Source organism: Echiichthys vipera, assembly GCF_963691815.1.
Source record: "Echiichthys vipera genome assembly, chromosome: 11".
NCBI classification, from domain to species: Eukaryota; Metazoa; Chordata; class Actinopteri; order Perciformes; family Trachinidae; genus Echiichthys; species Echiichthys vipera.
In genome coordinates, this window is record NC_139836.1 from 27221293 (window position 1) to 27235760 (window position 14468).

Consider the following 14468-nt stretch of genomic DNA (forward strand, 5'->3'; position numbering starts at 1 on the left):
CTCATGTCTTCTCTGTAGTGTCTCATGTCTTCTCCATTGTGTCTCATGTCTTCTCCGTTGTATCCCATGTCTTCTCTCATGTCTTCTCTAATGTCTTCTCTCATGTCTTCTCTGTTGTATCTAATGTCTTCTCTCATGTCTTCTCTGTTGTGTCTCATGTCTTCTCTGTTGTATCTCATGTCTTCTCTGTTGTGTCTCATGTCTTCTCTGTTGTATCCCATGTCTTCGCTCATGTCTTCTCTAATGTCTTCTCTCATGTCTTCTCTGTTGTATCTAATGTCTTCTCTCATGTCTTCTCTGTTGTATCTCATGTCTTCTCTGTTGTATCTAATGTCTTCTCTGTTGTTCTAATGTCTTCTCTCATGTCTTCTCTGTTGTATCTCATGTCTTCTCTGATGTGTCCAATGTCTTCTCTGTTGTGTCCCATGTCTTCCCTCATTTCTTCTCTGTTGTATCTCATGTCTTCTCTATTGTATCTCATGTCCTCTCTCATGTCTTCTCTGTTGTGTCTCATGTCTTCTCTGTTGTATCCCATGTCTTCTCTCATGTCTTCTCTGTTGTATCCCATGTCTTCTCTAATGTCTTCTCTCATGTCTTCTCTGTTGTATCTCATGTCTTCTCTCATGTCTTCTCTGTTGTATATAATGTCTTCTCTCATGTCTTCTCTGTTGTATCTCATGTGTTCTCTCATGTCTTCTCTGTTGTATCTCATGTCTTCTCTGTTGTGTCTCATGTCTTCTCCGTTGTATCTCATGTCTTCTCCATTGTGTCTCATGTCTTCTCCGTTGTATCCCATGTCTTCTCTCATGTCTTCTCTGTTGTATCCCATGTCTTCTCTCATGTCTTCTCTAATGTCTTCTCTCATGTCTTCTCTGTTGTATCTAATGTCTTCTCTCATGTCTTCTCTGTTGTATCTCATGTCTTCTCAGTTGTATCTCTTGTCTTCTCTCATGTCTTCTCTGTTGTATCTCATGTCTTCTCTCATGTCTTCTCAGTTGTATCTCATGTCTTCTCATGTCTTCTCTGTTGTATCTCATGTCTTCTCTGTTAACCTTTGACCCTAGGTGGAGCATCCAATTACAGAGTGCATTACTGGCCTGGACCTGGTGGAGCAGATGATCAGGGTTGCCAAGGGTTATCAACTGCAGCACAAACAGGAAGATATCCCAATAAATGGCTGGGCCATTGAGAGTCGCGTCTACGCTGAGGTGTGTGTGTGAGATGTAATGATTGTGGTATATGCATGTATTAAAAAAAAAAAAAAAAAGAAATCTCTATGGATCTATTTGATAATATGAAAACGGTGTGTTAAATGTAGTTATTACCTATAGAGAGCTCACCCTGAAGGTCAGGGCCAACAGGAAATACCAGCAGCTGGAAGTAAACTGATCCCACAAAGTGCTGCAGATCAAACCAAACACAAGACATAAACATTTCAAACCTTTGCTCTCCCTACTGTTGTGAGTGAAACCTGAAGATTCAGTGTCTTTCATTGGTTTCATATGTTCTCTGTTGTTTATTCCTTTAGGACCCTTACAAATCTTTTGGTCTTCCCTCCATTGGACGGCTGTCTCAATACCAAGAGCCAGTCAACCTCAGCAATGTAAGTGTCTGTAATTTGTAGTTTCACTTGAAAAAAAAACAAACATCCCCCCTCCCATCTTACAGATAATCCACAAAGCTAATAGAAACATTTTGTCTGTTCCTCTCTCGTCAGGTCCGTGTAGACAGTGGTATCCAGGAGGGAAGTGACATCAGCATCTACTATGATCCCATGATCTCTAAGGTCAGTGATGTATTGAAAATATAATGGTTTTGTGTCTTCCTTATTTTTAGCAGCAGATGGACACAACTAGAGCTGTCACCATAACCACAATATTGTGGATGGCAAGCTACAGCCATAACTACTACATGCACATTTTCCCTATCTTTTTGTTTTAGACTTCAATTCATGTGTATTGAATGTTAAATAAATTCATGATGAAAAGAAGATAAGAGTGAAACAGCCATGGTGGGAGGCCTGACAGAGGGGGTATTTGGCCAACCAATTGATTACGGTGTCTAAATGCTTGAAAGCCGTGTGGAGTGGGTGATGCTGTTGAATGTACGTGAGCATGTTGGATATCTTTCCGTTCACAACGGTGGAGCAACAACGACGACAAACTATCTGGGAACCTGCAGCCGTTTCACTTGCGCTCGCTATAGCAGGAATGAATCTGCAATCCACTTGTTGTGCTAACCTCAACACTGCGCTTTGAAGCCAGTTTGGCATAGTGGCCAAACTGTGGATTTGCAACTACGTGGTCCGGCACGTGACTCTCCCCATTGACCTCAATACTGTAGATAGATAGATAGATCCTTTAATAATCCTTTACAGAAAATGACAGTGTCACAACAGCTTAAATACAGACGTCACACCACACATTTCCTCAAGATAGCGTCCATACTTAATGAGTTAAATACAATAAATTCATACTAAAAAGTGCAAGGTTATTTTTGTTCATTGTAAAACCTTATAATAGCTGGTATACAAGACTTTCTATACCTCTCAATTTTGCACATTGGTGCAATTGATCTCTGACTGAAGGTGCTGCTCTTGCTGGACCTTTAGTTGCTCAGCCCCAACCAGTGAGCCAGCCTTCCTGATCAGCTGTGCGGGCACCTTCACCCCCAACAGGCCACAGCAAAACAACAGAATACTGGCCACCACTGAGTGGTAGACAGTGCACAGCAGGGGTTGACAGAGATGTCTGTAATTCACTGGGTAAAGTTTTTTGACAGTAACACCACCAAGAAATTACTAGTTTTAATATCGTAATGTGATCCATTTGGTCTGATAACATTTGGAAAGTCCAGAAGAGCTGCACATAAATTCACACTCAAGTTAGCGGAGCGCTTAACTGAAAGTAGCTGGCTCAGCTGGTGGAAGTCTGTTGTGCTCCGGCTCTACGGGCCACACAGTGAGGACGCAGTGTCCATCATCTCAGTATTTTTAGTATCCAGTTCTCTTAATACATCCATGCTCAGCACCTGTTGCTAATGACCAACGGCTAAAAGTTTCCGAGTGGAACTTACGTCTATGAAATTTGGTCCTGCATTATGTGCTTCCATCAACATACCATATGTAAACATAGTTTTACCGCATATCACTCTCTTGGGTCACCAATCACTGCAGGGGAAATTCATTATCTGCCACAGCATTACAGTAGACTCGGAAAGAAATTGGAGTTTTTGGTTCTGGAGTGATTTCTTCTGGTGTATATTTGTAGTTGGTCACCTATGGAGCTACGCGAGCTGAAGCCCTTTCTAGGATGGAGGATGCTCTGGATCACTACGTTATCAGAGGTACAGCAGCAGATTTTCACTGTGAATGTGAGCTAAGACACACAGTCACTTATTTTTCCTTCTGTGATGGAGTTTGGTAATCTTCCCGTAGGTGTGACCCACAACATTCCTCTGCTGCGGGAGATCATCACCCACCCCCGCTTTATCTCTGGTGACATCAGCACCAACTTCCTGCCCGAGGTTTACCCCGATGGCTTCAAGGGTCACCAGCTCGGGGTAGAAAAACGCAGGGAGCTGTTGGCCTCGGCAGCAGCGCTCTACATCACAGTTCAGCTCCGTTCACAGAAGGTCCTGGGGAACTTCAGGTGAGGATGTCACAAAGCTTGATGTTGTGGGGGCTAAAAGGGCCTAGTTTGAGGATAAAGGAAAACGTATAGTTTGTGTGTCCAAGTTTCCCAAACTATTTAACGTTACATTAAAGTCGTATCACGATCTCTGAAGAAAACGTAATGATGGAGGTTTATAAGCATCACAGCAGGTTTGTGAATAAGCAGTTTACGAGCTAATGGTTGCTTTAATACTAATGTGGATTTAGCCGTTCACTGGGTCTCTGCACCCAACCTCGAGCTCAACAGCGTATCATGTGAAGGCCCCTTTAGTGTAGGGGCCTAGAAAACCTGTGTATCTTGGCAGTCCAAGTGTCAGAGCTCAGAGTCACGAAAATCAGTGTTCAAATTCACACACTCACATTTGCACTTAAAGATTGAATTGAATTGTTTAAACACTGTCAGTCATTCAGGTTGCATGGTTGAAAGAATTCTTTAAATGTCATCTATAGAATGCATCCGATAAGGTTTTATGCAACTGGCTATCAGTCCAAAAGAGGAGGCTCTGAAGCTCACCTGCAGTTACATCTTACCAACAAAGAGGCCGCTAGAAACAACGTATCTCAATTCTTACAGAGTACAACTTTAAGAAGGCAGTTGATGTGATTGTTAGTGATTCCACATGGAGAGGTCATTCCCTATATACTGCACTTTTTAATAAACACTATATAGGGAATAGTGATTGGGTGAATGAGTGAACGATTTCAAACACAGCTAAAGTGACCATGAACGTGACAAGATGGAGGCTCTGAAAGAACAGGCTCACCTGCAGTTACATCTTACCAACAAAGAGGCCGCTAGAAACAACATATCTCAAGTCTTACAGAGTACAACTTTAAGAAGGCAGTGTTCAAGTCAAGTTCAAGACTGATGTTGATGTGATTGTTACTGATACCACGGGAGAGTGAAAAAGTCAGATGGGGGCATCCCTATATGAAACACTGAGTGGAGCTACTGTTGTTATTGTCAGTAACTAATGCTTTCTAGTCCATAGATGTGAATGGTGTGCTGCTTAAATCAGTGCATCCCTACTAAAGAATATAAAGAAGCAGCACACAGTCCACAGAATACTGACTGCTGCAGCTTTGGGAGAAAATTCATGAATAATATATTTATTAAACTGGAACAAATAATATTTTAATGTTTTAATTTCTGTGTGTGTGTGGGTGATATGTGTTGCAGGGTGTCTTCCTCTCCTGTACAATGTAGCCACTGGGAGCTGTCTGTAGAGCTGGAGGGGGGATGCTATCCTGTGGCGGTTACCAAGATAGGAGATGTTTATACTGTGAGTATTTAATGTAAACGTATCAGTGTAATGTGTCTGAAGCCTGCTCTACTAAAAAGAGGAGAAATCATTAAAACTTTGAAGCTAATTCATGTCGGTAGACAGTTGATTAAAACTTTATCATGTTATCAAGCAGTCAGCAGGAAGGATGTAGACTGTCACAGCCTTCAGGACACTTACTAACACAATACTGTGTTTGTCTGCAGGTGGATGTGGATGGAGGAAAGGTGGAAGTCAGTGGGCAGTGGGACCTGGCCTCGCCACTGCTACCACTCACCATCAACGGCACACACACAATGCTACAGGTAACACACAAGCACTCAGGTTTTCAGGTTGCCCAGTTATCATGTTTTTTTTTACCTCACACTAATCACAGCAGATTTAAAGAAAAAATCCAGAATGTTTCCAGAATTCGAAAGAATACAGATGTAGTGAGGATGATATGCTCTTTTGTTTTAGTGTCTTTCCAGAGATGCTTCAGGAAAGATTGTCCTGCAGTATCTGGGCACATCGGTAAGGTTACATGTCTGCATGGAATTTTAATTACACAATCCCATACACTTTATCACAGAGGCTGCTGTCTCTAGTCCTCATGCTATCTCAGGGGGCTTCAGCGCAGAGTGTAGTGTTGGTAACATGGTCAAAAGGCTTCTACAGCAATGAAGAGAATGTTGGTAACAGGCGTGAATAACAGAGCAATTCACGGTACCGTACTATCACAATACGTTGCCCACAATAACGATGGTATTATGATACCACCATCGTATGATACATTGCAAGAAAATCATCTATGATGCACCTCATTATCCGTGTAACTGAAGAAACACACAGACACACACGTACACACACACACACACACGTACACACGTACACACACTGTGCAACTTGTCCATGTCCTTGTGTGCCATCATTCCAATGTAAAATTTCTTGTCTATAATATATACACTACTGTTCAAAAGTTTTAGGGCACTGAGGTGAGGTTGTGGAAGACAGTTTGATGTTACAGGTCAAATACCATGGCAAGACCAAGCACAGCAACAAGACTCAAGGTAGTTCTATTGCATCAGCAAAGTCTCTCCAAACACAGATTTCAAAGCAGACTGGGGTTTCAAGATGTGCTGTTCAAATTCTTTAGAAGAAGAACAAAGAAACGGGCAACGTTGAGGATCATAGACACAGTTATCGGCCAAGGAAACTTAGTGCAGTAGAAGAAACACACATCAAGCTCATTCTCTTCAAAATGTGAAGATGTGCAGCAGTGCCATCAGCTCAGAACTGGCAGAAACCAGTGGGACCCAGGTCCACCATCTACTGTCCTGAGGAGTCTGGACAGACACTAGTGGGACCCAGGTCCTTCCATCTACTGTCCTGAGGAGTCTGGACAGAAACCAGTGGGGCCCGGGTCCACCCATCTACTGTTCTGCGGATTCTTGAGAGAAACCAGTGAGACCCAGGTCCACCATCTACTGTCCTGAGGAGTCTGGACAGAAACCAGTGGGACCCGGGTCCACCATCTACTGTCCTGAGGAGTCTGGACAGAAACCAGTGGGACCCAGGTCCACCCATCTACTGTCCTGAGGAGTCTGGAGAGAAACCAGTTGGACCCAGGTCCACCCATCTACTGTCCTGAGGAGTCTGGAGAGAAACCAGTTGGACCCAGGTCCACCCATCTACTGTCCTGGGGAGTCTGGACAGAAACCAGTGGGACCCAGGTCCACCTATCTACTGTCCTGGGGAGTCTGGACAGAAACCAGTGGGACCCAGGTCCACCCATCTGCTGTCCTGAGGAGTCTGGACAGACACCAGTGGGACCCGGGTCCACCCATCTACTGTCCTGGGGAGTCTGGACAGAAACTAGTGGGACCCAGGTCCACCATCTACTTTCCTGAGGAGTCTGGACAGTAACGAGTGGGACCCAGGTCCACCCATCTACTGTCCTGAGGAGTCTGGACAGAAGTGGTCTTCATGGAAGAGTTTCAGCCAAAAAGCCAGGCGAGCCAAGAGACTCAACTATGCACGAAAACATAGGAAGTGGGGTACAGAAAAATGGCAGCAGGGTCTCTGGACTGATGAGTCCAAATGTGAAATATTTGGCTGTAGCAGAAGGCAGTTTGTTCACTGAAGGGCTGGAGAGAGGTACAATAATGAGGGTCTCCAGTCAACAGTGAAGCACGGTGGTGGTTCATGCAAGTTTGGGGCTGCACTTCTGCAAATAGAGTTAAAGATTCGGTCAGGATTAATGGTGTCCTCAATGCTGAGAAATACAGGCAGATACTTATCCATCAGCCAATAACACCAGGGAGGCGTGTGATTGGCCCTAAATGTATTCTGCAGCAGGACAACGAGCCCAAACACACAGCCAATGTCATTGGGAACTATCTTCAGCGTAAAGAAGAAGTAGTCCTGGAAGTGGTGTGGTCCCACAGAGCCCTGATCTCAACATCATCCAGTCTGTCTGGGATTCCATGAAGAGACAGAAGGATTAGAGGAAGCCTACATCCACAGAAGATCTGGGGTTAGTTCTCCAAGAGGTTTGGAACAACCTTTGAGCAGAGCTCCTTCAGAAACTTTGTGAGTGAACCTAGAAGAAGTGATGCTGTTCTGGAGGCAAAGGGTGGTCCCACCAAATATTGATCTGATTTAGATTTCTCTTCTGTTCAGCCACTGCATGTTGATAATTGATGAAAATAAACTATGAATGCTTCCATTCTTGCATGCATTCTTAGATTACAGCATTTTTTCACACCTGCCTAAAACTTTTGAACAGTAGTGTATATTATTTACAGACAACTAAAATACACATAATTTACAGAAAACTAAGATACATAACTAAAATACTCATTAATAAAAACATCCATATTTGGTGCCAGTGTATCGATAACGTCTCACAAGAGGAAGTAATATGATGAAAATGGTGAAAGACTCTCCTAGGGATGCATTGTATAGGCATGCAAGAATGCCTGTCAAAGTGGAACCTCCTACTACGAATTCAAGGATAGACCTACCCCGAATTCACTAGCAGGAGGTTCCACTTTGACAGTCATTCCAGTGCACTTTGCCGCCTGGTTGGGGGTCCGAAACTTCGGACTTCCCATGACAGTGGAACGCAGCATGAGCAGCGCAAGTGAAATGGTGCGACAGATGACAGGCAGGAAGCTCGGACAGAATGAAATGATTGGTATGAGTTTTAACACCTGGCTTTTAGTGTGCCATATGATTATAAGGAGCATTTTAAGATCACAAAAGAAAAGTGTAAAAATGCCAGAAAGGTAGGAATTGCTTTAATCAGAAACCATTTCCTCTTGTTCATATTGCCTTGTAAGATACCCTTTTCTGGTTTCTTATGCTGTGTTTTTTTTTTTACTCTAGTTTAAGCTCCACATTCTGTCTAAACTGGCTGCAGAGTTAAACTCCTACATGCCAGAAAAAGTTCCAGAAGACACCAGCAGCATCCTGCGTTCACCGATGCCAGGCACAGTGGTTGCTGTGTCTGTCAAGCCCGGAGATACGGTAACACATCCCAATATGTAGAGGTACCTGCAGACAAGATCCACAGCACTTCCTATTTCCCTGCCTGAGTAATCTGATCTACTGTGCTGTGGGTCTGGGTCTGTTTGGTCTAATAAAGAAATTGCTTTCCCAAATAAAAATCAAATCCCTGCAGCCAGGTTCCAAAATCTAGTGGGCAGCCTGAAACCACAAGAGTGGAGGCTGTTATTGCAGCAAATGCTTAACCTGACTCCTCCAGATGGGTTGATTCTCATTTACTCAGCAAATCCATCAGGAAACTCTCTTTTGGAGATCTTTTGGGAAGGGTCGAAAATACTGGTTGCCGATTGGATAAACCATCTGTCCATCCCCAACATACGGGCCAAATCAACCAATCAGATCACTGAAGCGTATGACGTACGAACAGCGTGAGGCAAAGCTAAGCTGTTCAATACAAGCTGCAAGCATTATAGGGTGGACTCTAAATCATTGTTTGTCTGTGTTTCTTTTTTATGTGTGTGTGTGCGTGTGTGTGTGTGTGTAGGTTGCAGAGGGTCAGGAGATCTGTGTGATTGAAGCCATGAAGATGCAGAACAGTTTGACTGCTGTGAGGCAAGCAAAGGTAACAGTATAAAACTAGGGATGCTCCGATCTGATCCTGGTATCGGGTATCAGGTAGACACTGACTCAGGATCGGCATCAGTTACAGCGAGGCCAATCTACGTATTGAATTAAATTCTTTGTTTATATAACTCATTGGTCAAGTCAAACTTTATTATCCTACCGGAGGAACTTTGGTTGCAGCCAAGTACACAACCACAGTCATCATCACATGATGCAACCATGTAGACAGATCACAGAGACATACTGTAGTGTTGAGGTTTTTAACCAGTTTGCTGCTGCATTGGTAAATGTATATGTACAGTATTTATCTATTTGTTATATTTTGTTTTTGCAAAGTTATAATCTGTCAGATTTTCATCTATTTAATTGTCTGTTTAGTTCCTATCTATCACAGAGTGAGTTAAAACAGTGGTGATTGATCATATGAGCCACTAATGAAAGCACTGCCTCTTTGCTGAGAATTCCAATGTAAATGTGCTGCTGACAGAGGTCGGTCTGCCGGTGGGGCTCGTCAACCTCAACTTCTGAGTTAGGCTTGTAATAGGAACGTGTGTGTGTGTGGAATGAAGAGGGGAACATATAGGGAACGGACTGGAAGTAGAGAAGTATTTGTTTTAATAAAGTTTACAAGAGCAAAAGTCAACACAGTAGCTTTGTTGAAAATCCTTCCCTATCATAGAAGTAGTGCACTATGTGTACGCCATTTTGTAGTGGTGTTTAAATTTGTCATTTAATTCATAATTTAATTCACTTTATAGTCCACTATAAAATACCCACAATGCACAAGTAATTTGAGCATACATACAATGTACACTACATTGTATTTCCACATACCACAATGCAATGGGGTCGTGTTTTACTGGAGAAGAAGAAGCAGATGCAGGTGCTAACGGTAGCCAGAGAGCTAACTGAAGTTACCAACAGCCGTTCCTCATGAGCTTACTGCTGTTACTCACTCATGAAATAAATGAACCGTGGGCTATTACAGCTCACAATCAGGACATACAACCCCACTTCAACACAATCAAAATTTCAACAATTTATCTGGGATTTAACACTGAAATTAACATGAACATGAACACAACCTTTGAGCGTCCTCCTGGGTGCAGGTTTGTGTCTTAAACAGACTGTAAAATGAGTTTACAGCTCTGTTTGTTTACATGATGTTGGATGCACCCACTTCTGTCACACATATATCTGACGCATCTACAGACGCAACGATTTGTTAGAACATTCCAGTGTAGTGTCTGGAATCTCTTTTGGTCATTCCCTTTATAGTGGACTATTTAATAAACACTATATAGGGAATAGTGAGTGAGTGAGTGAACGATTTCAAACACAGCTAAAGTGACCATGAACGTGATAAGATGGAGGCTCTGAAAGAACAGGCTCACCTGCAGTTACATCTTACCAACAAAGAGGCCGCTAGAAACAACATATCTCAATTTTTACAGAGTACAACTTTAAGAAGGCAGTTGATGTGATTGTTAGTGATACCACATGGAGAGGTCATTCCCTATATAGTGCACTATTTAATAAACACTATATATATAGGAAATAGTGATGAGTACAACTTTAAGAAGGCAGTGTTCAAGTCAAGTTCAAGACTGATGTTGATGTGATTGTTACTGATACCACGGGAGAGTGAAAAAGTCAGATGGGGGCATCCCTATATGAAACACTGAGTGGAGCTACTGTTGTTATTGTCAGTAACTAATGCTTTCTAGTCCATAGATGTGAATGGTGTGCTGCTTAAATCAGTGCATCCCTACTAAAGAATATAAAGAAGCAGCACACAGTCCACAGAATACTGACTGCTGCAGCTTTGGGAGCAAATTCATGAAAAATATATTTATTAAACTGGAACAAATAATATTTTAATGTTTTAATTTCTGTGTGTGTGTGACTGTGTGTGTCCTCCAGGTCAAGAGCGTCCACTGTAAGCCAGGGGAGACGGTGGGAGAGGGAGACCTGCTGGTAGAGCTTGAATAAAACACGACTTTTGACCTTTTGATATATGACGTCAGCACCTGGATGAGCCTTACTCCTCTCTGGACACAGAGAGGAAGATCCACACGGTCAAAGAGACTGGACAGTGGCCAGTCTCCGGAGTCTTTCCTCTCCCTGATGGAGACTCCGAGCTGAGCTGTATCAGCAATCTTACAACGTCTTCTCCAAATGTCAGCCGTTCATGTGACTTGAAAAAAAAACTCTTGTACATTTTTTGTGTGTTTTTCTAGACTTGTTTCAGTTTTTGTTAAAGGGTCAGTTCACCTATATTACAGAAACTAATTCCCCCCCAAGGGTTTGAGATATCTACATTTGTCTATAAGCTGATAAGTATTTCTAATGTCATTTTTCCATGATGTGAGCACCATAAGAAAGTTTCGTTCACCTACATGACAGATATCTTCAACCCCCCATTTTAACTCACCATCTACATACAACCAATAAATCAATCCTTAGTTTGACTGAATGGATGTCTGGCTACACGGAAACTGTTTTTCTTAACTGATGCATCTCTGTTTAAGAAATGGACGTGCAAAAACATTGATCAGGGGAAGTACACAGTACAAGATGTGCGTGAATGTACCAAACTCACGAGTCATTCAATGCCACACAACACCTAGGAGTAGAGTAGATGTCATTTGTGTCAGAGATCTTAGTACAAGCATGCTACATGCTTATTGGCTCTAACGTTACCTGTTAAATAACGTCAACATGTGTGAGTTGTATTCTAAAGAACCCCAATTATGCTCATTTTCAGGCTCATACTTGACTTTCTCTCATGGGGCATACATTGTCCACTCTGCACCAAATTTCTAATAAATGACAAGAGTCATGCCCTGACCACAACTACATCTCAATATTGACTCAAAATGATAGCACCCCCTATTGGCAGGATGAAAATGACAAACATTGGCTTTGCATAAAAGTCGCTCTAACTTCAACATACTTTGTCCAAACTGCATATCATATTTTCCAGACATGATGAGAGTCCAGGCCTGAAGACAAACTCATGCTAATATATGTGTGTTTAGTACGCGCACTCTAGCGCCAGACAGCACATGCCAGAAGCGCTGCAGGTGCGAGGGCCCGCTCATCACTGCTCACAGCTTTAATTTTATTGAGTTATTACACCAGGGGTTGCTTTCTATTACTTGTTAGATAGCATAGACTGTAGATTCTCCATTATTATTAATAAAGACATTACAAATGGTTACATTTACAGAAAATCCTTGAAATTGGTTGCCTGTCAAATTATACCCTAACTGCACCAACCCCCTTTATTAAAAAGATATGTCATGCTAACTGCTAACCTAACCTAACTGATGGTGTTTTTAAATAAGGATTTGCAGCGCATCTGTGTTGGTGGTACGGGGGGGTCCGGTTTGTAACGGATCACTGGTATGGAAGACCATTCAGTTCAAATACATCAGCACGTGAATCGAGCGCACCTCTGACACGTGACCTTACTTATGACATCAGAGGTCAATATGTCTATGACCATCAAAACAAAGAAAACAATGATATTATTCACACGGGGTGGCAACACACCTCTCTGTTAGTTAAGGTGTCCAACAGACTGTCACAGAACACCCCTCATATGCAGGCACGTGGGTCCTCAGTCTGCTTTGTGACACACACGGTTAAATTTACCCACTCTGTAGGATCCTCCACTTTTTTATGACTCCCACTGATGTCATTCAATTCAGTTCTTGCCTCAGTTTGTCTCTTAGCGGTGCTTGAACAGGCTGTGCATCATCCCTGGATCTTGAAGGTAAGGGTAAGACACCAAACCCACTGAATATATCTGGGAACCAGTGGTGATTGCTCTAAGACTGCAAGGGAAGCTCAGCTTCCCCTAAAATGTCCCCCCCCCCCAAAAAAACCCCCCAAAAGTGGTGAAATAAGTACAGCTGTGTGTACATTTCATTGACTACATACGCGCTAGAAAGCCTTCATCTTTAGTTCAGAATCAGCCATCGGACGCTCAGCGTCTCTGGGAGTCTATGGGACAGTGGGCTGGCCCGGACGCTCGGGTTCTGCATGATGATTGGATGAGCTGTCTGAGGCAGAATCCTTTTTTGATTGACAGCTAAATGAGTGAATCAGTGATCTTGAAGAATCAACATCCAGCGGAGCATTTTCCAAGTTATTCATTCTGTTGTTCTGAACTGATCCGGAGACTTTACCGATCCCCAGAGACTTTGTCTTTGTTAAAAACCACTAGTGTTGTGTTTGGTGACTCTGTTCTGTCACTCTGTTCTTTCTTTCCCCAACAAGCAGCAGCTCCAGCTGGGCCAAGGCCGTTTAAGCAGCCTAGCTCTGCTGCCACTGAGAGAACACTGGTCAAGTCCCTGGAAAAGACGCCTAGTTGATACAAGGTCACAGATCATTTTCTTGAAAAGGAACAAAGGGTAAAATTTACATATAAATAAACAAACACATTTATGATGTAGGCCAGAAAAATGAGCTTCCCCTCCTTGAAAGAACAGCAGCCGCCACTGGTGGGTACTGATCCACTGTTGACTCTGCACTGTTCAGTGGCTGAGGTAGATTCTCTTTACTAAACCTAGTTTTTCACATGCTTCATCACATCAACACATTGAGTCATGTCCATCTGGAACAACTACAAAGCTTGTGTTCTCCTTTAATGCTCACCTTGAGTTTGCACTTGCCTTTGGAGTCAATAGACTCTCCGTTGTAGGCTTTAAGTGGACTAGTGTGCAGATGAATGTGTGGCTTCACTTTCATGCCACCCATGGTTGTGGGAACCATTGTATGTGGGTGGATCTTGTATTTTTAATCAGCAAAAACTTCTGAACCAACATCTGCACTCTGGCTAAAACGATTGAAGAGCAGCTGCTTCTCAACAGAAGGCATGTTAGTGAACTAAAATCTGCCAAGTCATATTTATCAGATAGATCTCAGTTTGTACATGTTAACGACAAATCCTCCATGCACACTAAAGTCAGTCACTGAGTCCCACAGGGTTCTGTCCTTGGACCGATTCTTTTCACCTTATATATGCTTCCCTTAGGAATTATTATAAGGAAGCACTCCATAAACTTTCATTGTTATGCTGATGATACACAATTATATTTGTCGATCAAACCAGAAGAAACCCATCAGTTAGATAAACTTCAAATGTGCATTAAGGAAATAAAAAGCTGGATGACCTGCAATTTTCTGATGTTAAACTCAGATAAAACTGTTATTTTGAGCAATATTATTGGTTAAAAAACACCGTTTAGGATGGTTCAGCGCTCCGCCCAGAGCTACATCTCTGGCTGATAGCGAATCTTCAGGATTTCTCTGTTAATAGGTGATACAAAAAACAAACTGTCTCAATGGCTTATGTGATGTACAGAATATTCATACTGAATTTTTGCTGG

At 42.6% G+C, this 14468-nt stretch overlaps 1 protein-coding gene across 1 annotated transcript in view; it reads left to right on the plus strand.

The window, feature by feature from the left end:
* pcca (propionyl-CoA carboxylase subunit alpha) overlaps positions 1-12296 on the plus strand; it is a 29931-nt gene extending 17635 nt beyond the window's left edge. Inside the window, exons 13-23 of the mRNA XM_083923470.1 lie at positions 1065-1208; positions 1529-1603; positions 1718-1786; positions 3270-3345; positions 3437-3650; positions 4854-4956; positions 5163-5261; positions 5416-5469; positions 8326-8466; positions 8990-9067; positions 10993-12296. Of these exons, the coding sequence (XP_083779596.1) occupies positions 1065-1208; positions 1529-1603; positions 1718-1786; positions 3270-3345; positions 3437-3650; positions 4854-4956; positions 5163-5261; positions 5416-5469; positions 8326-8466; positions 8990-9067; positions 10993-11061 (1122 nt within the window). The 3' untranslated portion in view covers positions 11062-12296. The remainder of the gene's footprint in view (positions 1-1064; positions 1209-1528; positions 1604-1717; positions 1787-3269; positions 3346-3436; positions 3651-4853; positions 4957-5162; positions 5262-5415; positions 5470-8325; positions 8467-8989; positions 9068-10992) is intronic.
* Positions 12297-14468: the final 2172 nt, after the last annotated feature.